The 23437-nt window shown below is 36.9% G+C and overlaps 1 protein-coding gene across 1 annotated transcript in view; it reads right to left on the reverse strand.

The window, feature by feature from the left end:
* Positions 1-2608: 2608 nt before the first annotated feature.
* The window catches only part of Zmym2 (zinc finger MYM-type containing 2), an 80709-nt gene continuing 59880 nt past the window's right edge, over positions 2609-23437 (reverse strand). The window contains exons 15-25 of the mRNA XM_059273572.1: positions 18654-18783; positions 17296-17411; positions 16017-16188; positions 14830-14955; positions 13555-13649; positions 11518-11686; positions 10890-11041; positions 7248-7362; positions 6438-6689; positions 5120-5240; positions 2609-3507 (exon numbers count right to left, since the gene is read on the reverse strand). Of these exons, the coding sequence (XP_059129555.1) occupies positions 3315-3507; positions 5120-5240; positions 6438-6689; positions 7248-7362; positions 10890-11041; positions 11518-11686; positions 13555-13649; positions 14830-14955; positions 16017-16188; positions 17296-17411; positions 18654-18783 (1641 nt within the window). The 3' untranslated portion in view covers positions 2609-3314. The remainder of the gene's footprint in view (positions 3508-5119; positions 5241-6437; positions 6690-7247; positions 7363-10889; positions 11042-11517; positions 11687-13554; positions 13650-14829; positions 14956-16016; positions 16189-17295; positions 17412-18653; positions 18784-23437) is intronic.

The following is a 23437-nucleotide window of genomic DNA, read 5'->3' on the forward strand; positions in this document are numbered from 1 at the left end:
TGTATTTATGAGCTTGTAATTCAGTAATCAGGATTTCCTGCCTTTTATTGTAGGGACCTTTTCCTACCCAGTTCATCTCATGTGAGAATCACAGCCATTTATTGGATTATCCTTCCAAACATCCAGTTTCAAAATGAAGACATAAAGTAGAGTAGCTGTTTCTACTCTCAGCCCCTGAATGAAGACGCTAACCTGCTGTGGACATAAGAGTTCAAGCTGGTAACGCTCTGAAACTGGTATAATCTTAAGGGTATAGCAGAACAGATTGGCAAACTGCAGAATCTACTCTATGAATAATGGCTTGTCGGGGTAAAACTGAAAACTATGTAGGTTAAGGAAATTTATCTTTAAAAGTCTTTCACAGACATAATAATCATGACTTATTTTGAGGGAAACTAAAGTAACATCCAGTCAATGGTAGCTTAGAACAAAAGCAGAGCCATGTAATGATACCCTCTGAAAAAATAGCTGGCCTAAAAACTAACGTTCAGTGATTTAAGACTACATTTAGGACATTTAAGACTGAAGACTAAGAAGACCTATGATAGAGTAGTGCAAACTCAAACTTGACATTTTCTATCCTCTTCACTACAGTCCTTTATGCTACACAGAAATGAGTTACCGTGATTTGCAAATCACAATTGGCCAGGACAAAGGGAAGCCAGAAAAAGCAGTGTAAATAGAAAGCACAGCATAATATGCACCCTCCTCCTGTTTCAATAATTAACACACGGGTAACCACTCCATTTCATGAAAGGAAAACATGAGTTACGATTTGAGTAAAAAGTATTTTTATGGGAAAAAAAGAAGGCTGAGCATCTTGCCTAGAAAAATCCTTTAATATCTCACGTTACCTAATACAGTAAAAGCCTTTCAAAATGCGTTGAGAATTCAGTTTGCATGGGAAATCCACTTGCCTTAGAATGGCTAGTCATCTTTTTAATTGAACGATTAAGTGGCAAAATCGTTCAGAACAGAAAAATATAGTATCTTCAATAGACATCTCAAGACAATAAAGTTCTATTTACAAGATGCTGTCTATAATCAGATATCACCAGAAGCAAAAATAAACCATCATTTCATTGTCCTTTCTCTCAGCAGCAGGTTATGGCCACACACTAAGGAGAGCCAAGAACCAAAGAAATGTGCTCCAGGTGAAATAAATTTCCCAGAACAGCTGTCATAAAATAGTTTTCTTTCCCCCTGAGAATCAAGTAGATCAATCATTGGATTGCATGAGACAAAAGCGAGCTCTAAATCCACTACCATGTAAGACCAAATTTCTGTAGGCATTTCTGTTTAGAAAAGCTAAAATGTACAAATGATAAAAACTAAATAGCAAGACACGGTGCTTAGTAGTACCACGGCAGAAATTTATGGTATTTGGTAAAATATACATGTGATATTTGTGGATACGTTTATTGCTTTTTGATGGGCTATAGCACCACTCTGAGAAATAAAAGATGGTTAGGATTAACCAGCCTTTAGTCACAATATGTGTTTCTAGTAAAAGTGTTTCAGAAGGAGCGCTGAAAAGCCAAGAAACATTTGCATTATGTTTTAAGTGTTCTCAGCTTCATTCAACAGGTGAATTGGGATCAATCTTAGTAAAGTAACTTGTACTGGATTTGCTACTGTCAGGCTGATGATTCAAATATAAAACCAAGGGACTCAAGTTAATCAAACTTACAAAAAGTTAGTACACTGCAAATTTTCATGCCAAAAGAATTTTTTTTGAGATAGTTATTGCTTAAATGAGCAGTGGCTATACATGTCAAATCTTCAAAATTGTGATTGATAAAATTTCTTTAGTGTGCTAAAATTTATCCTAAGGGAGAGAGAAATGTACAAGGGCTATGTAGATACTGTCTACTCACTATGGAAAACAGGCCAATTTCTCTCAGAACTATTTTAAAAACTAATATCACCATGGTGATTTCAGGATTAAGAATAAGAAAGTAACATCACACATGCTATACAGAGTCAGCCAAATAACGATTTTCAGCTACTACTTTACTCAGTCTTCAGAAAGTATAATATGAAGTAAGTTTCCTTAATCTAAAAGTTGTGAACAGATAGACTGCTATGCAGAAGCACAAAGATATTTTAAATGTAATCTTCTATAAGAAGTAATTAAAATTTCAAAGCCAAACAATCTAGCATCAAGTATGATTTCCTCTGAGACTGACTTTATCCACAAGTTTTTTTTCCTTCAATCATCTGGATTAATCAGCATTCTCCACTGGTAATCTTTGTGAGAAAGTGGGACACTATCTCCTTTCAAGTAGCTTGACTTTCTAAAATGACTATTTCAGGAGTGGAATTTCTAAAAATAATTCTGCCCCGCATAAACATCAGTCACTTTTGGAAGCAGGCACAAGAATTCTCCTAAGAGTGGTAAAACTTGAGAGTGCTATGCAAGTTGTAATGCAGCATGGTCTGTACACTTGGGGGTGGAGGGTGTCATATACTGAAGGCTGGCAGGGAAAAAGAAAACAGTCTTACACTGTCACCAGACATTTTACAAAGAGAAATGTCTTAATTTTGTTTTCAAGTTACACACACTCTCTCTCTCTACTTACATATATATATAATCTCTCTCTCTATATATATATACATACATACTTTTTTATTGATGGGGTGATGCAGAAAGTCACAAGTGAGAAAAGGACACTAAGTTTTAATAAAGGGAACATAAAGTCGTTTTCACCAGCATAGGTTCACATTACAGAACACCAGTATCGACAGCATTCTCTTGTCTATTTTTGGTACAGAAGATGGTATCTCTCTACACAACCTGGTAAGGCTTCAGTAACTAAAACATAAAACAAACAAACAAAAAAACCCAAACAAAACAAAAAACCCAGCCTATTAGTTTACAGTTTATTTTAAAAATTTTGAAAGACACTGCAAGTTCTAAACTTGAGTAGTGCTACCCATACACAACCATCTGGTCAGAACGCAGTAAAAGCACGCCCTTTGGAGGGAGCTTTGCAACAGGAGAGCAGTGCAACAAGAAAAACTTATACATGGCACATTCTCTTCATATTTTGTAATGTAAAAAGTTACAAACATACCTAATCAAATAAATAATAATAAAAAAGAATTTGATGTATTTGTTAAGTATCCTAAAACCACTACATAGAATAATGGCAACTTTCACTCACAGATTATTTACATGGTGATACCCAGTGTGGGTACATTGCTACAAAACTCAAAACAGAAGGAGTAAACTTGAAATGTTTTCCTGTAAAGATCTAGCAGCATGACTATCTAATGCTGTGTTATCCCATTGCTTCTGAAACGGTCCTTTTTCAGTCTGTGTCTTCATCCAGTTCATAATTGTCTTTATCATAAATATCTTTTACTAGAAGAACCCGTACAAGCATATTTTCCAGGGTGTTCCGGTCCAGGGAAGTAGATGTGTACCACACAGGGCTATCTGTAGAACTAGAACATTCTGGTTGCAAATAAAAAACATCCATTCTCTGATTAAGATTCTGTGGACTTTGGAGGAAAAGAGAAAAGGTCAATTTCATAAAACACAATAAAATTCCAATTGACTTTACTTCTTTCAAGAACAACTCAGCCCCCAGCAACAGCTGTGCTCGGCACTTTTTTCTGCCTCATTAACTGCAGTAATGTTTTATCAGTAAACTGTTCTCTAAGCTTTTGTGATAAAAGGATTAGTTCCCTACTGTAATTTAAATCCTATTGTCATAGAATCCAAGACTCCATTAATATATACACTATTATTTTAGTCATTATTATAATGGTGCCAATTATAATCTTAAATGCATTAATTTAACAGTACATGTCCATTTCAGGAAAAAGGAAATGCGAAAAATATGACTTAAAATGATGAAAATATGCAACATATAAAAAGCATTACAGCATTATACAACAGAAAAAAAAAATTAAATACCAAAAAGACAATACTGAGAAAGGAATTCCCATCTGGCAAGTAGTTACCAACACTGGAAATCCATGAAACTAAATTGATGCTCCAGAATAGAGCTTAAGAAAACTACCTTTATACCACAGTTAGAAACATGGGCATGCTAGAGGTGAAGTTCGTATGTTTACAAGTTCTTCAAAGCCACCCCGGAAACCACACTATGATTTGAGAAGTTGTTTACAAAATACAACCCAACTCTGCACTTCATGAAAGTCAGAGTGCTTATTTAAAACACTCAAAATGAAAGCATATGACAGGGCCTCAACACTTAAACAGTTCCCAGAGCCTATTAGTTTCAGACAGGGGAATGCAGCAGTCATGCAACTGGGGGACCTTCCAAAGAATGTCTTTAAAAAACTGTTTTCATTCACATCTAGGTATTTTATTTTCATCTCTATCCACTGTACCTACTTTTAAACACACCTACCTTTGCACTAGGAGCTGACAAACAATGGCCAGCAACCTGTTTGTAGAAAGCCATGTACTGTGAACTTATTATTATATAGTATATGGCCTCTGTCTAGTTGTAGTAGGACAATCAAATAGATAAAACAGAGATATTAAATACCCCAAAATCTAACACAGAAAGTTTATGTCCCTGCTCGGCAATCAACAGAACCGCTAATCTCTAATATAAAAGATGACAGCAGGAGTGATATTTTTAGCAAAGAGTGGTCTCTTAACATGAACAATCCTAAAGCATGTGTGCTAGGTATTTCACAAGAAGACTCTAAAATTAACAGTTGAATATAACTTTGGAATATAAAATTCCAAGAGAGAAATCTTAAAAATTGATAAAATACCATCACTTCCTTCATGCATTTTGTGTGTGTTCATAATACATATTGGTTTTTTAAGACAGGGATTCACTGTGTAGCCCTCGCTATCCTGGAACTCTGTAGACCAGGCTGGCCTTGAACTCACAGAGCTTTCTGCCTCTGCCTCCTGAATGCTGGGATTAAAGGCATGCACCACCACTGTACGGCTTGCCATCACTTCATAATTAGTGTTAAATTCAACCAACTTATACAAACATTTTAAAAAGTCAAGTATCAGGCTGAGGATGCAGCTCAGTGACAGAGCACTTATCTAGGATGCATGAGGTCACAAGTTCAATTCACCTGTACTACAAAATAAAAGTAAAGTATCATTAATGTTCACCTTTTAGACAAGTAGCATTCAAACATTTTCACAGGACATCTAGAAGGGTTGGCTGTGTTTTCAATTTGTTCAAATACTGGCTCATCATCTTCATGTTTTCGTTTTCCAGTAGCAATTTTATCTTTAAAAAGCAACAATAACAAAAGTAAGCCTCCTAAAACCAATCTTTTTTTCTTTCTTGTGTATATGTGTATGTATGGTATGTGTATGAATGTGGGCACAGTGAGCCACAGCACATATGTGAAGGTCAGAGGACTTCTGAAAGTCAGTCCTTATCTTCCACCTATCTGAGGCAGGGCCTCTCTACATCTGCACTGCATACTCCAGGCTAGCTGGCCTATGAACTTTCTGCCTCTCCTCTCCCCATAGAGTGCTTAGATTACAGATGCACCATACTGTATCTGGCTCTTTATGTGGGCTCCAGGAATTCCAATTCAGGTGGTCAGACTTCCACAGTCCCCTAAAACCAATTCTCAGTAAAGACATTACTATTTATCCATAGCAACATAGGATTAGGTTCCCTTCAGAGTTTTCTATGCGGTAGCTTTTAATGTATAATTTTCCAACAAAGGAACTGAGAGGCTGAGAATATAGCTCAGTTGGTAGAATGCTTGCCTAGTATGTCGAATGCCCAAGTATGAACCCCAGCTCAGCATAAAAACAGGTATAATGGTTCATGCCTATAGTCAGCAAAGGAAGAAGGACCACAGTTCCAAGGTCATTCTTTGCTACATGATTTAAGGCCAGTCTGAATTAGAAATCTGATATCAAAAAAAAAAAAAAACCAACAAAAGAAATAAGACATTTTAAGAAGATACAGTTTGAAGGCAGAGGCAGATGGATATCTAGGAGTTTGAGGCCATCCTAGTCTGCACAGGGCGTTCCAGACTAGCCAAGGATACATAAGTGAGACCGTGTCTCCAAAAAAAAAAAAAAGGAAAGGCACATTTTGTTTTATGAAAACAATTGTCTTTAGGCTCTTAATGAATAGGGCTTAATGAAGTGGATTTAATAAGAAAAACTTTGAATATTCCCACCACAGATAATCTCCAAATAGAAAGGCTATATACTATCAGGACCAGTGATGGCTCACAGGTTAAGAGCACTGATTTGCTCTTGCAGAAGACCTGGGTTCAGTTCCCAGAACCTGCATGGTGGCTCACAACCATTCATACCTCCAGTTCCAGGGTATCTGACACCATCTTATGGCACCCTCGAACACTGCACATATGTGGTGCACACATACATTCATGCAGGCAAAACACATTCATACACAGAAAATAAAGATAAATGTTGATTTTAAAAGAAGTTACACTACCTTCATTATCTGTTCCACATAAGGAAGACACCTGATACCGAAGACATGCTTTATTTTCCATCGTTAAAGGATTTTTTTTCCAATGCCTAAACACGGTGCCAAAGGAAAGTCTTAAGTGTTGCTCCACTGTTTTCAGGCCAAAATACTTAGTGTTAAAGTAGAATAAGGTGTTCAAAAGAGCTACTGGAGAGTGTGATCCTAGCTGTTTTATCCTCCAGAGATAGTCTTCTTCAACTCGAGAGAATATTGAACCTTAAATAGAGAGAACTATTTTAAAAGAATTATAAATACAACAGTTTTAATTTAACCATCTAGAAATAGAAGTGAATTTACAACAGCCCTATGCCAATCCACTATTCACATTGGGTCAATGTGAATGAACCTTAATTACATATTAACTCTTTTAACAATATAAGGGTTGGGAAACAGTCTGTGGAACCACCATCCACAGAATAAGGTACAGGATGCTTGCTCCTGTCCTTTAGTAGGACATCAGAAAATAATTAAAATCTGTATAATTCTTGAAAACATGTGATTCTCATAATCAAATACATTTTCTTCATATCAGAATCTATATATTGTAGGTCTTAAGACATAAATATCTAGCTTTGCACTCCAAATAAAGTAGGTCACAGGCTTTATGAAGTTCTTCACAAACATTAGTTACTGATTATGTTTATTTGCAAATGAGCTCTTGAGCACAAGTTCATACATCCTAATTTGGATTATTTCCTAATTATACTTAACATACTTTCTGTAAAAGTAAAAATTCCATTATCAACTATCAACACATATTTAAAACAGCATTACCATCTGGAAGAATGCTTGGTTGCCAACTTCGGAGTATTTTATTCAATTCTTGCTCAAACATCTGGTATCCTGGATCAATAAATATGTTGTCCTTTCGATTACTACCACATAAGTACTACAAAAAAATTATTGAAGGAAAACCAGCTAATTATAAACAGTGAATGTATTACGCTTTTCATTTCTTAAGAAAAAGTTTTATGTTTAAGAAAAGCAAGGATTCTAATAAAACACAAGAAATTATTGGCCTTGGGTATGTGTGTACAAACTGAAAAAGTATAAACTACCAAGTAACTATTGCTTAAAACATGAAAAGCTGGAAAGCATAACACAAAATCCTGAATGTAAAAACTACATAAGAATCATCAATATGGGGCCATAGAAATGGCTTAAGCAGGTAAAGCATTTGCCATGCAAAAGCCTGATAACCAAGTAAGGTTCTCAGAACCCACTCTACAATGTTGTCCTCTGACTGCCAGCTGTGCAGTGTGGCACACACATGCTTCCCCCACCTCTCCCTCTCCCTCTCTCTCTCCCTCTCTCTCTCTCTCTCTCTCTCTCTCTCTCTCTCTCTCTCTCACACACACACACACACACACACACACACACAAAATCACACCCACACTCATTAGTCTGTCAGACAAAATACAAAATGACTATAGTTTATATCACACATGGAGAAAAATAGACATTTTAAAGAATAATTAATGATTAAAGGAAAACACTGAGGAGCTGGCTGCCTGAGCTTTCTGCCAAAAAAAAGTGTGCATACATGTGTACATGGTTGCGCTTTTGAAAATGCTAAGAACCTAACCAGGGTTACACCACAAGAGAGGAACACCTGCCTAGTTGCTCAAGCACCTGGGCATTATTTCCAAAATAGCAGAAATCAAAACAAAAACAATCTTTTTACCTGAAAACTAAACAAGTTATAGAAGAACCCAGGCCCTTTATGGTATGACTTCACCATCACTTACACTTCACACCTGATATCCAGCCATGTTAAAAATGGTTCCTGGGAAACTGCCTGACTCTGTTTTCTAGGGATACCATTCTCCTCTCATCCTGTCTAGGAAATTTCTACCTGTATTTCAATTTAAAAAGTCTCTCATGCTGTGTATACACTTGTGTAACACATGCTTGTGTGAGCACACACATGTGGAGGCCAGAGGTAAACACTGAGTATCTTCCTTAATTACTTCTCTACATTTTTGCGACAAGCGTCTCTCACTGAACATGGAGCTCTCTGATTCAGGTAGACTTCCTGGCGAGAAAGCCCTAGGGAGCCTCCTGTCTCCCCCGTCCTAGCATTGGGATTACAAGCAAACACCACCACACCTGGCTTTTTACATGGGTGCTGGGGATCCAAACTCAGGTCCTCATGCTGGTACTGCAAGCATTTTACCCACTGAGCCAGCTCCTCGCCCCACTGTTAGACCTTACTGAGATACTTAGGTATAATTACTTTGTCCCAGAACTGTGCTACAAATACTCCTTGAGTAGAGCATCATAAATATTTTAAATCCTTGTGCAAACCATATCATAATGTCCTCCCTTACTATTCTCCCTCACAGCCCATGCTGGCCTCAAACTCACAACCCTCCTGCCTCACATATGCTAGCATGTATGATGTACTATGCCTCGTTTATACTGATTTCATAAGTCAAACTAATCAATTCTACTTGATTTTCTTTTGTTGTTGTGTTTTTGTTTTTGATTTTTGTTTTCCATTTTTTGGGTTTTGGTTTTTTTTTTTTTTTCTGTTTTTTGAAACAAGGTCTTGCTACGTAGCCCAGGCTGACCTCACCACTCATGAGCATACCTGCCTTAGTCTCCCCCAAGTACTGTGCTACTATACTCAGCCCAGATTCAAACTTATGAGCTACATAACTTGGACAAGCTCCTATGTAACACACCTCTCCTCATCAGAACAAGGCAAAAATAATGGTAGGTGCATCCAACACTTAGCACGGGTACATAGAAAATCAACTACTAGTAGTTAATAAATGTAATTTATCAACAGAAGTATGTCAATTTCCAAACCATGCCAAAGTCCAGTAAACAGAAAAATTAAAATAAAGGATTAGCAAAACTTCATAAATATTTCTTTTTGTTTGGTTTTTGTCAAGACAGGGTTTCTCTGTGTAGCTTTGGAGATTATCCTGGAACTCACTCTGTAGACCAGGCTGGCCTTGAACTCAGAGATCCGCCTGTCTCTGCCTCCTGAGTGCTAGGATTAAAGGCATGTGCCACCACTGCCCGGCTAAATATTTTTATAGTATATAAATAATGCAGTCTTAAAGCCTCATGAATAAAAGAAAATTGGTTGTATGTAATTTAGTAATTTCTTAAAACTACTCATTTGTATAGAACTTAAATTAACTACACAGGCCACTGCTCTACTCTTTCTTAAATTTATAAACATAGTGCAAAGCTTTAAAACAAAATCTTACTATATTCCTACCTATAAAATACTCAAAGGTAAAATCCTAGAAGAAATTCTGGAATGATGTCAAGTTACTACTATCTAAGGAGTTGGAAGAGAGAGAAATCTATCAGGATATACCATGAAATTCTGAAAGAATGAAAATATTATTAAAACAACAACAAAACCTCAAAACTAAGCAATCAAACAACAAAAAAAACTAGAAGCTTATTTTAAGATATTTTTCGGAAGGTGCTTTTAAATAAAATTTCATATAGACTAAAAAACAACAAAAATATAGAACTGGATTAAAATAACAAGAAAAGCCTAAAACTTTCTCTCCTTTCCCACTGAACCCATGTTCTGTTTTACACGCAAATCTTTTCATCTGCATAGTCAAACATAATGTCTCTTGAAACAAAGGGCATGTACAGTTGCTTAGCATTGCTAGTGTGGTCCAGGTAATATACTTATACCCTGTACTTACATAGAAACATCAGCAACTTAAAGGGAATTCTGTAGCTAACAGTCTATGAATTCATTTACTTGCAACTACTAAAAAGTGGTGTCATCCCCAAACACACAACTAATTGTTAAGACTCCTCACAAAAGATGCATGAGGCTAGGGATGGTGGTGCATGTGCTAATTCCAGCAGGTAGGAGGCAGAGGCAGGTGGGTTTCTGTAAGTCCCAGGTCAGCCAGAGCTATACCATGAGACCCGGTTTTGGTTTTTTAAAAAAAAAAAAAAAAAAAGAGGGAGGGAGCGAGGTTGTCAATTGTTTTTGTTTTGATACACAGTTCTAGAGAACTTGAAGGTGTAAGGAACATATGTACTATGTTACAGAAAAGCATAATATCTAGGAAAATCTTTTATATACCCTAGGTATTTCCAAAGAGATTAAATTTTACCTTTCTTGGTAAGCCAATAGAAACTCCAGAAACCTGAAACTGAAGAAATGGCTCACCCAAGAGCACTGCTCAATCATGAAGATCAGAGTTCAGATACTAGCACCGCCATCAGGCAGGTCACAAGTTGTAAACACCAGCTCCAAGGCATCTGTGGGCACCCACATACACATGTGCATACATGCATACACACGTAAGTTGAATAAAAACTTTTTCAAAGTTCCCGAAAACAATCCTTAAATTTTCAGACATACATTTATATCTACAAACTCTACCATAGCTTTTCTTAATAATATTATATTCAAAAGCTTACCTCCTGTATACCAAGGCAGAGGTAATAGATGCTGTCGGGTGCATAATTCTCTCCATTTGGTCGTCGGATCTCATTGACAAAATGGGCTAGCCCATAGTTGAGCTCAGCTGTGGTATGAGAGAGTAGATCTTCTTTTAACTTTACTGATTTAGCTAAAAAATAAAATAAAATAATAAGTAACTGTTATGTCTCTGCACCCATATTAGGCAGCTCATAACTGCCTTTTAACTCCAGCTTTAACTCTGATGCCCTCTTTTGGCTTACACGGGCACTCATACACACATGGAATACATTCACAGACATACACATACAGACATAAATAAAATTAAATCCTGAGGTTGGAGAGTAAGCGATTAAGAGTAATGACTGCTCTTCCACAGGATTCAGGTTGATTCCCAGCACCCACATGGCAGCTCACAACTGTCGTAACTTCAGTTCCAGTGAATCCAATACCTTCTCTGGCCTTGGTGGGCACTAGGCATGCAGGCAAAACACTCATGCACATTAAATAATAAATCCTTGGGGGGAAAAATTAAGATAGTAAATCTTAAAGAAAAATATTAAAAGTGACTAACTACAGAAAGCTATTTTTAAACAAAACTTAGGATAACAAAATCAAAACACTTACGGGATTTTAGCTCATCTAATACCAGAAGATCTTCATCAAGCTGCCTAGTTTTGACCCAATGTTTCCATGCATTTACACCATATGTATACTTGAAAGGAAAGCTGCATTCTGAATTGTCAGAACTATCATCATGAGACTGGTATCCTGATACAGCTTTTCTCTTGGTACCCTGGCAATAAAAAAAGCACTGTAAATACTTTAAGTCTACATTATTCCATGAATTCTATACAAGCTATCTTTAAAGAAAGGCAACTAAAAGAGAACTGTATTTGTGTTAGAACTGGCTGACATTCTGAGAACTGATGAAAGTTATCCATACTACTTCTTGAAATCTAACTACATAAATGTTTCTATACAAATTATTTTGTATAATAAAATCAGAATTAATGAAAAAGTAAGACAAACAATAATATAGTAGTAGTAGTAGTAGTAGTAGTAATAATAATAATAATAGGGCTGGAGAGATGGCTCAGCAGTTAAGAGCACTGGCTGTTCTTCCAAAGGTCCTGAGTTCAATTCCCAGCAACCACATGGTGACTCACAACCATTTGTAATGAGATATGGCGCCCTCTTCTGGCAGGCAGAACACTGTATACACAATAAGTAAATAAATCTTTAAAAAATAAAAAATAATAGTAATAATAGAAGGAAGCTGATTCAACCCTGTCTCAAAAAAAAAAAAAAAAAAGGAAGCTGATTCTAAATATCAACTTGAGACTGAAGAACTTTTTAATAACTTCAACATATAAGAAATTTACTCTTAATCTCAGCACTTGTGAGGCAGAGGCAGAGGCAAGCAGATATCTGAGTTAAAGACCAGCCTGGTCTACAAAATGAGTTCCAGGACAGCTAGGACTACAAAGAGAAACGCTGTCTTGAAAAGCCAAAATCAAAAACAAAACAAAACAAAACACCTCTTTCCTTGGTTTTCACTGTGTTTCCTTTCTTATTAGTGCAGAGATCAAACCCAGGAGCACGCACATGCTACGCAAGCATCTGTCATTCAGTCACAGCCCAAGTCCCTTCCGTTTAATGTTGGGTGGTGAGGTTGTTTGGAGAAACAGTATCTTATCTAGCTCAGGTGGTCTCAAACTCACTATGCCTACAAGGTCATGAAGACTTAGACCTAACAGTTTATACTTTTAGCTTTAACATTTAATACTATGACCCATTTGAGTCAATGGCTGTGTATGGTGTCAAATAAGAGCTCACTTTTAGCCTACTGTGGATACTCCCTCCCTTTTTCAGTTCTTTCTTTCTTTCGAGACAAATCTAGGAAAGCCACTTTCTTACAATGTCTTTTGATCTTGCCTTATGTTGGAAGTCAAAAACAGAAAGTTGTGGATAGAATATTAAACAAATTTAGATTCTATACATCTGAATGATCAAATTGTCTAGTACATATCTTGTTTCTTTATTGTTTGTTGTTTTGCTGTGTTATTTTGGTTTGTTTTGTGATATGTGAAACTGTGTGACATTTATCCCAAGCTAGCCTGGAACCTCTGATCCTCTAGCTTCTAATTTCCTACTAGAATTACAGGCATGTACCATCACACCCAGTTTATGTAGTTTTGGTGATCAAACCCAGGGCTTCCTGTATGGCAGGTAAGCATTCTACCACTGGGCTACATCCCCAGTTCCCAACATGTCTTTCTTTCTGTACTGGCATGCTTAAGAATAAATTATACCTCTATATTAATAAACCTCATCAAAAATAATGATGAAAAAAATTAATCCCTTGAAAATCATCAACACCTCCCCCTTCTCCTTTCCTTTTTTAGACAATCTTCTCACCTCAGCCTCACCAGTGATTACAATTATGTGCCACCATGCTCACTCAGAAAATACTCTATTACTGTCAGAGTTGAATTTCCTTTTTAAGTCAACTATTTTCTATTTTGACTTTGTATTGAGATACATTTTAACATCTCTCTTCCTATATCATAAGAAATCACCAATGTATCTTTCTCTATCTGAGATGCTGCTATAGAGATACGAAGTGACTACAAGACATAAAAATATTAACAAATTCTGTACCTTCTTTTTAGATCGAGGTCGGGGCTGCTCCTCATATTCTTCTCCAAAAACAGGTGGTAATAAAAACTCATTTTCCATATCAAGCTCCTCCGCAGCTGACAAGTTAGAAAAAAAAGTTTTTTTTAATAGAACAGTACTGGCTTATGCTACATGAACACAGCATGTAAAGAAACAGTCACATGGCATGAATGAGTAAGTTTGAGGTAGGCTAGGGAGTAGAAGACTTATCATACTTAACATAGTCTGAGTTTTGATAAACTCTGTTCATACTACTAAAAAACATATGTAACAAGTATCAATACAGAAATTTCATAGAACTATATGATACTAGAAAAAGCAAACAACTAAAAACTTAGAAGATGCAAAGTGCCAATTCAGTTTAATCTACTAAGTCTTTTTCATGGAATGCTTTACACATCACTCAATGGAAATTGATAAATTAGGGGGAAAATGAAAAAAAAGAAACACATTCATCTCTCTCTGTTTAAGGTCTAGAATTCACTTTATAGAGTCCCCAATTTGTAATCCTCCTGCCTCAGTAGCAGGACTACAGGTATGCACTATCACATGAGGCTTTTGAAACACTCCTGTTCTTTATTTTGAAACAAGTCCTCATTAGACCAGGCTGACCCCAGAACTTGATACATAGCAGGGGCAGCCCTTTTACTCTAATTCTGCCTACATTGTTCAATTGCTGGGCTGTAGAAGTATGCCAAGATGTTCAGACAGGATACATTTCCACACTTGTTCTTAGCTAAGCAGCCCAGAAGCCATGGAGTGTGTCTTTTTAAAAAAAATAACTGAATACACTTTTTTCATTCAAATGTGAATTTAACTTTCAAAACATTAAGAAAAATGCTACCAAGCTAGAAGACATGCTGACGTGCCTACAATCCCAGCATTAGAGAGGCTGAGACAAGGACTGAGGTGAGTTGGAGGCTAGCCTAGAATATAGAGCAAATTCTATCTTGATCACTACCTCTACCTCAACACTATCAATACCTTTGAATTAAAAAGAAACAAGTATCGTATTCTTCTCTAGTGTCTAAAGTTCCTGGAATAAATTAAGTTGTAGTTGGGAAAGGAAAAGCAGAGGATGAAGGATATAGCTAAGTAGAAAAGCACATCCCCACATACCCACCACAAAAAAAAAACCACACAGAAAAAAGAGACAAGTATGGAGACAATGGGTAATGACATTAACATTGATGATCAAACTATTTTAAATACAGCTCTACAATTTGATTTAACAATGATAAAGTAGCATTTAAGTACCTCTGGGGAAATCTATTTCAATATCCAAATCTGGCTCATATGGTACATCAGGCATACTGGATTGTATATCTGGGTCAGAGTTCTTTGTGAGATCTGAGCCAATTATGTCACTCTCAATAATTACACCTGTAACAAAACAATAATAATTTCATTAGATATAAAACTTTCAAAAAACTCAACAGTATCTGTATACTTAATCTGCCAAAGGAAAAAGTACATACCAATCTTAATATGAAAGCTACTATAAAATTCATAACTATAATTGGAAATTTTTAATCTTATACATTCTGGCTGTCCCTTTTCAAAAATTAGTAAATAAATGTTATAACACTAAGATAATTCCTACGTATTTTTCTGTGTGGGTGTGGGTGTGTGAGAGAGACAGACAAAGACACCTATGTCCTTGCTAGCATGACGTATGTATTTCCACATAGATGAGCATGCATGTGGAAACAGAGGTGGATGGTTATTTGTTGTTGTTGTTGTTTACTGGGTCCACCTATCCTCCTTACTCTACTGTCTCCATTCACTAGGGTTATAGGCACAAGCCTAGTTTCCAAAGGACACAATGGTATCTTCTGAACTCCACAGGTAAACCAGGCATAAAAGTGGCACAACTCTCATACTTATAAATAAATCTTTTAAAAAATGTTTGATTTTTTTTTTTTTTTTGAGAGCATAAGTCTGTGTGTGGTGGTAGGCAAAAATAATCTTATCTATTTGAGATGATGAGGCTGAAAGACCTCTTGATCCCAAGTTTGTTGCCCAGGGAACATACCAAGACTCCCATCTCAAGATAAAACAAAAATGGAACAAATCATTTCAGTAGAGATCAAGCTTAGAATTAGAGCACACTTGGCTCAAGGCATGGTATGTATCTCTCTTTAATATTTATTATTGTTTTATGTGTACAGGTGTTTTGCATGTGTATCTGTGCACCACTTACATGTCTTATGCCTGTGAAAGCCAGAAGAGGGCATGAGACCCTCTGGAACTAAATTAGACAGATGTAAGCATGTGAGTGCTGGGGGCCAAAGTGTGTATCTCTTAATATAAAATATATTTCTGCTATAATTCTTTCTCCTAGCCTCATATTAAGTTTCCCTACAGGATACGCCGTTAAGTACTGTAATAATGACAATATATAGAACCCATCCACCAAACCACTTATTGACTTATTGGCTCACTGTTGATGTTTGATGACTCTGTTTTCCCCTCATCTTCAGTCATCATATCTGTCATTGTAAGCAATTCTGTATCAAGTGGATCTGAAGAAACTTTGCTTTTTAGGTCCTCAACTGTGGAAGGAATCTTCTCACTGCTGTCCAATGGAGCAGGCAGAAACACAGGAACGGGCACCTAATTAATCAAAGCATTTAATGTTAGGTATAATAAACAATACAAGGTATTTCCCCAAATTAAATGCATAATCTATTACTATATAAATACATTATTGAAGAAAATGTTTGACAAGAATGCATATCAAAACTAAGATGAGTACTATGGCAAGGAAATCCCAGAATACAGATACTTTAAAACATAAAAATTTAGGAAAAATAAGCCAAGCTCAAATACAGTATTCTACATATTACAGGTGATTTGTGACGAAGTGAACATTTTAAGAACCTCTAGTTGGGCTGGAGAGATGGCTCCCAAGTTGAGAGCACTGGCTGCTCTTCCAGAGGTCCTGAGTTCAATTCCCAGCAACTACATGGTGGCTCACAATCATCTATTAATGAGAGGTGCCCTCTTCTGGAGTGCAGGTATACGTGCAGGCAGAACATTGTATACATGACTAGTCGATAGATAGATAGATAGATAGATAGATAGACAGATAGATAGATAGATAGACAGATAGATAGATAACAAACTTCTAGTCTGTTTCAGTTCTAAATCTTATGGTTTCAACAAAACATTTCCTTTGAAGATGAATTCAAATATAAAATATAGTATTGGTACAGCACGTACACCCATCTGCTCAACTTAACTCTCTGGGATGACCATACATACAAATAAAGAGCATTATTATGGTAACAGGACACTGACAAAATCTAACTGTGGAAGAATAGAAAAGATGGCCTCTGTTGGGTGTACATGTCAACTGCTCTTCATATGCTCATGTGTTTGAACACTTGGTCCCCAGCTGCTGGTGCTGTGTTGGAAGACTGTGGAACCTCTTTGGAGGAAATGGGTCACTTGGGATAGGCTTTGAGGTTTTATAACCTAGCCCTACCTCTTCCGGTCTGCTTCCTGACTGCAGATGCAGTAAGGCCAGCAGCTCCCTCATGCTTTTGCCTCCATGTCCTCCCTCCTAAATCATGACCCAAAATAAAGCTCCTCTGTCCATGAAGTCATTTTTGTCACAGGAACTGTAAATAGTACAGCTTCTCCAGCATTACCAAGCCAGTAAAATAAGTTTCCAAACTGCTTGCAAAAACTAGAATGCAAGGGTAAAATCTCACGCACAGGAACAGGAACTGTGGTAGGGACAGGAATATTCTGGCTGTACATGTGCATAGGCACGGGGACATAAACAGGTACAGGGATAGGCACTGGGACATACTCTGTCTTCCAATTCTCATCTGAAAAACAAGACACAGGCAAAGAAGAACATGTGTTTTACTTTGAGACATAATCTCACACTGTTATACATGCTAGCCTTGAACTCACGGCAATCCTCCTGCCACAGCCTCCTACATCCTGGGATTACAGGTATGAGCCATGATAATGGCATTTTGTTTTTATAAACTTGCTTTGTAGATCAAGCTAGCCTTAAACTCATAGAGATCCTCCTGTCTCTGCCTCCACAGAAGTGCAATTAAAAGCATATAACCACCAAGCATGACTTTTCACAGTGGTTTTTTTGTTTCTTTGGTTGCTTGGTTTCATAATAAACTTAACTGGACAAGGGAAAATAACTTTGCACTCACTTAAAAGAAATTTCCAGCCAGGTGGTGGTGGCTCTTGCCTTTAATCCCAGCACTTGGGAGGCAGAGGCAGGATCTCTACAAGTTCAAGGCCAGCCTGGTCTACAAAGCAAGTTCCAGGACAGCCAGAGCTGTTATACAGAGAAACCCTATCTTAGAGAACAAAAAAAAAAAAAAGAGAGAGAGAGAGATTTCTAGTTTCTGTAAGATTTAATAAACTTCAAAGAGTAAAACTTTGTTGTTTCCTGCAACATCTGTTCTAACTTAGAACACACACAACTTACACTTTTTAAAAAATGGAAGGAAAATATATATATTTAAAAATATACTTCTATATCCAGCAGATGTTCTGGCAATTCCCTTCAGTTTATTTACTTAAACAATTAAAATGTAGCGAACACTGAGCTGCACAGTAGCCTACTCCTGTAATCCCAGCACTCAGAAGGATTGTATTCAAGGCAAACCTGTATACAGCAAGACAGAATTCCCAAAATATCAAAAGGAAACAAAGAACAAAAACAGTTAATGCTACAGATGTGAAATAAGCATCTAAATTATTTAATATCTTTATGACCAGGAGGAAAAAGAACTATGTTTGTTATAATCACAAAGAAAGAGTTCTCTCAACAGGAACTATGCAATTGTAGGTTATCAGTTCAAGAAAAGTTTTATAGAATTGTGTAGTTTTTAACAAGTTATACTCTAAGCCTTTAATCAGCTATTAACAGATCATAAGTAGTTGAAACAATATGCTTTATTCCCAAGGCAATTTTAAAAAATCACAGGTGGAAATCAAAAGGACAGGGTATCTAATCTGTAGCCTTCACTCTAGAAAAGCATGCATTTTGATTCAGTAACATCTAAGCAGAAGGTACAATTCAAAGGATCCTAAGTTACCTGTCTGACAAGATTTGGTCTGCATGTGAGGCTTACAGTAAGTTGCTTTTGTCATTGTTAAAGGTTTGCAAAGAATTGCTTTGTTCTTCATCTCTTTGTTTGGTGTAGGAGAAGGGGGTGGTGCTGAGCCCTACAGAGAAGCAAAGAGAAACATTTTTTATTTTTGTAATTTTTATAACTTCCTAGTGCCAATTGTCTGTTTTCTTTAGTCTTTTCCTCTCTTTCTTTTCTTTCTTGAGGCAGGGTTTTACTATGTAGCTCTGGCTGGCCTGGAACTCGGTATGCAGACCAAGCTGGCCTCAAACTCACAGAGATCTACCTGTCTTTGCCTCCAAAGCGCAGGAATTAAAGGCATGCGCCATAAAGCCCAGCTCATTGTCTGTTTTCCAAGTCCTAAGGGGACTTACTTCCACAAAAAGTGGGGAAGTATAACTAAATGTTACTACTACTAGTTTACCAGTCTTACTCTGTGAGGGTTAACGTGAATCTACTCTAAACACTGTCGAGCAGCAGGAATTCATTCTGCAGAGCAGTGTCACCTTCAGAAGTGTCTATGAATAGGAGTGTTTTAAGAAAAAATATAAAAACAATGATCTCTTAAGTATCAGTGAACTCAACTGTTAAAGAATTGACTCATTTATATCTATTTTTTTTTGTTTTTGTTTTTTGTTTTTTTGACTCAGCCGTTAAAGGCTAGGCTCACAACCAAAATATATCTATTTTTATGAAAAGAATTCTTACAGCTATTATGGCTAACATTACAGCTTCCTGTACTGTATAGACATACTCTAATACTGATAGGTGAAATAACTAAATATAGAATACAAATTCAGTCAATCCTCAACAATTAAGGTAGCTACTCTCTTCATATATAGTTTCCTTGAACAAAGAAGTAACCCATATGGAACATGGCTGCAAAGAACTTAGAGTTGGGTTCCTGTGAGCCTCTAGTTACATTTTCATCAACTGCTCCATTTGTTTTAGAACATTTACTGGCAGTAAACTTTCAGTTACAGAATTTTTGTGTAATGATCTCACTGCACTAAGTAAGACCAGATCTATCTCTATCTCTGTCTCTCTCTGTCTCTCTGTCTCTGTCTCTCTCTCTCTCTCTCTCTCTCTCTCACACACACACACACACACACACACACACACACACACACAGAGTACAGATAAAATAATCACACACTATATAACACTCACAAATCATATAATACATGCATGTATCAGTAATGGCACATACATGCTACATAGTAATCACAGTAAGCACAAAACTATAGAAACAATTATGTACTACATAATATAAAAAGTCCTGAAAATACACTAAAAAGATTCAGCATTTGAAGTTTAATTATAAATACATTAAGTTTTACTCTCGTAGAACATCAGAATCTATGATGAGATGGTATAATAATTGATTTAATTCTTGAAAACCAAGGGAAGTTAGTGGCACTAGGGTCTTGTGACTTGTTGGCAACACGAAAGATTTTACCTCCCAAGCCAACTCCAGACATTGTTTTAGCCTTGTCTGGTTAGTAGACTTGCCTCCAATCTTGATACAAAGCACATACACATGTGGTGCTTAACTCTGATGCTGTATCTTAAGCACAGGATCATATTTTTCCATACATTGACAGTTTTTTTCAAGATATCTGTTCTATCTGTGCAATCTCCTCTCATGGCACCAAAGCCTTTCCTACTCATTCACTGTACAACATAAAACTATGTACATTTTAAAAATTATATATGTATCTCATATGTGTATGAGTGTTTGCCTGCATGCACGTATGTGCATCATCTGCATGCCTGGTGCCTAAGAGGTCAGAAGTGGGCATCAGCTCCCCTGAAACTGGAGTTTTGGATGGTTGTTGAGCTACCATGTGGGTGCTGGGAACCAAACCCAGATCTTCTGCAAAAGCAGTAAGTGCCTTTAACTGCTGATCCATCTCTTCAGTCTCTAAATTATGTTTTTAACATTTCTATTTTCTGTTACAAGAATTCAAAGCCTTCAAAACTTTTGCTCTAAACCAACACTTTCCTATCAATTAGCTAACAGTAACTTGTTTGATGTTCTCCTACGCTGTGTTAATGTAATGTAATGGCCAGTTGTCCATTGTGGTGGTTTCTTTGTTGACTCTAAGCCTTGCATCTTCCTCATGCAGTATGCCTTGAAAGTTTGCAGTCTGTTAACAATAGTTTAAAAAAAATTTATATCCTGGCACATGTTAGTCAAGTGCACTTCTAATATTTAAATCAACATAATTTTTTGAATCGGAGTCTCATGAAGTTTTCCAGGCTAGCCTCTGCAGACTACTTAGGTCTTAAGGTTTTGATTAAGTCTCAGCCACATCAAGCCTTAATTTTCAACTTAGTTAGACTGACTGTCTACGAGAGAAGTGAAACATATTCATGATGTTTCCAGAAATGAGAAGGACATGAGGATTCTGGCCTAATAGATGGATTAATTCTTCAACAACTCTGAAGGCCAAGTTCTCTCCTTTTTGGTATGATGTATGTCCAGAATATTTTAGACATCCCATTCTTTTTCATCCCATCTCTAATAGAATGACATACAGTTCTCTTTTTTTTTTTTTTCCCTAAGTGTTCAGATACTGAGCACTGACATTGGGAGTTTGTAAAGTTGTTTTAGGCACTGATACAATTTCAAGGCTGCACAAACTGAATGATTTAAAACTAGGTACTGAAAATTATTAGTAAGTTTGCCAATGCCCTTGAGAACACCAGACACTCCTAACAGCTCTAAAAACTTGTTCTTCATATATTTTCCTATAAAACACTTTCCAGATTCTTCATTCAGTTCTGATCTACATAAGTTCCTTGAAGTTCAACTTTTTCAACATATCAAATGTGCAAGCAGCTAGCACTAGCTGAAGTTTAACATTCTACTAAATCTGATTGTCATGCTATAAGCAAAAAGCTTCACAACAATGCTTGGCATTACACTTTTTGTAAATAGGTCATAATCTCACAAATCCACATGTTGCTTTCTTTCTTATGTCAGTTCTTGCAGCGGCCTCCTGCACTGACTAGGAAACTCTTCCTTTCTTTCTCTAGTTGTTAGTATTTGTTTACTTTTGAATCAGGGTTTCCCTCTGTAGTTCTGGCTGTACATCAGGCTGGCCTCAAACTCACAGACATCTATCACCATCCACAGCTGACTTGCTAATTTTAAATTCACACCAACCATACTCAAACTTAACTAATACAGGACAAGAGGTAGCACTTTAGCACCACACTTGTGGGTCCTTATAAGCAGCAAACTCAACAATAAAAATGCAAAAAATAAACAGAGTATAATGCACAAAAAAAAAAGAACAGACATTTCCAATTTCCAGAATGAACATGGAAACAGTAAAAATCATAGCACTTTTTACATTTACAAGAAATATGCACCTCAGGTGACCTGAATCACTCTATATGTTAAAGATGCCCAATAAGTAGGTTTATTAAGTTTGAGGAAGTAGGTAAATTTACAAAAACATAATCTACAAATAATGAAGACTGGCAATGCTGTAAAAACTTTGTGTGAGGAAAAGCTTCTGGAAGAAAAGTGTGCTAGGATCTAAACCCAAGGCTTCGCATGTGCTAGCAAAGTAGCTCTTCCAGTGAGCTCTTTCCCAAACCCTTCGGTCAATTTTCTTTTTAATTAATGAATCAACACTCCTACTAGACAAAGAAGAAAAAAACTGTCAGGCAGTACATGAGGCCACTTCCAAACTTGAAGTGACACAACCTCTGGAAGGGTATGTATTAAAAAGAAAAAAATTTATAAAAGTGACTGGCTCACTTGATACACATAATCTATATAGTCATGAAGGGTGGCACTAGGAGAAGCTTATGCCAGATTCAGTGGATTTCAAGCTACAAACTAATCAGAAATACAGACTCTAGAACAAGAAGGGAACTTGGGTCTAATCTGTTCCGTAAAGGCAAATCAATTTATACTTCAATCTCTTCAATTATATGGTGAAGAAAAAACTTGGCAGGAGTATCTACTATACGCCAGGCACTATGTTAGGTTTGGGAAATACCGTGATATCCCTCTATGCTGGCTAGTTTTATGTCAACTTGACACAGGCTACAGTCATCTAAAGGAGGGAATCTCAACTAAGAAAATGTCTCCATAAGATCGGGGTATGAGCAAGCCTGAAGAGCATTTTCTTAAACAGTGATTGATGTGGAAGGACCCAGTCCAATTAAGTCAGACCACCCCAAGGCTGGCGGTCCTGGGTTCTATAAGAAAGCAGGCTGAGCCAGGTGGTGGTAGCGCACACCTTTAATCTCAGCACTTGGGAGGCAGAGGTAGGCGGATCTCTGTGAGTTAGAGGCAAGCCTGGTCTCCAGAGTGAGTTCCAGAACAGCCAATGCTACACAGAGAAACCCTGTCTTGAAAAAACAAAAACAAAAAAAAAAAAATGCAGGCTGAACAAGCCATGAGGAACAAGTCAGCAAGCAATACCCCTCCATGGCCTCTGCAGCAGCTTCTGCCTCCAGGATCCTGCCCTGTTTTGTTTGAGTTCCTATGCTCACTGATTTTTGAGGATGAACTGTGAATAAAATAGACTCTTTCCTCCTAAAGTTGCTTTTGGTCATGGTATTTCATTATGGTATTTCAGCAATAGTAACCCTATCAAGGATACCCTTCCAACTTACAACAGAGAAATCCAAAATCACAAATGTCCTATGATTACTTCATGCTATACCTCTCCCTATTCTGTAAACATGATACCATGTCAATTAACTATGCCATAATGAAAGCCTAC

Source organism: Peromyscus eremicus, chromosome 9 (genome assembly GCF_949786415.1).
Source record: "Peromyscus eremicus chromosome 9, PerEre_H2_v1, whole genome shotgun sequence".
Taxonomy (NCBI): Eukaryota; Metazoa; Chordata; class Mammalia; order Rodentia; family Cricetidae; genus Peromyscus; species Peromyscus eremicus.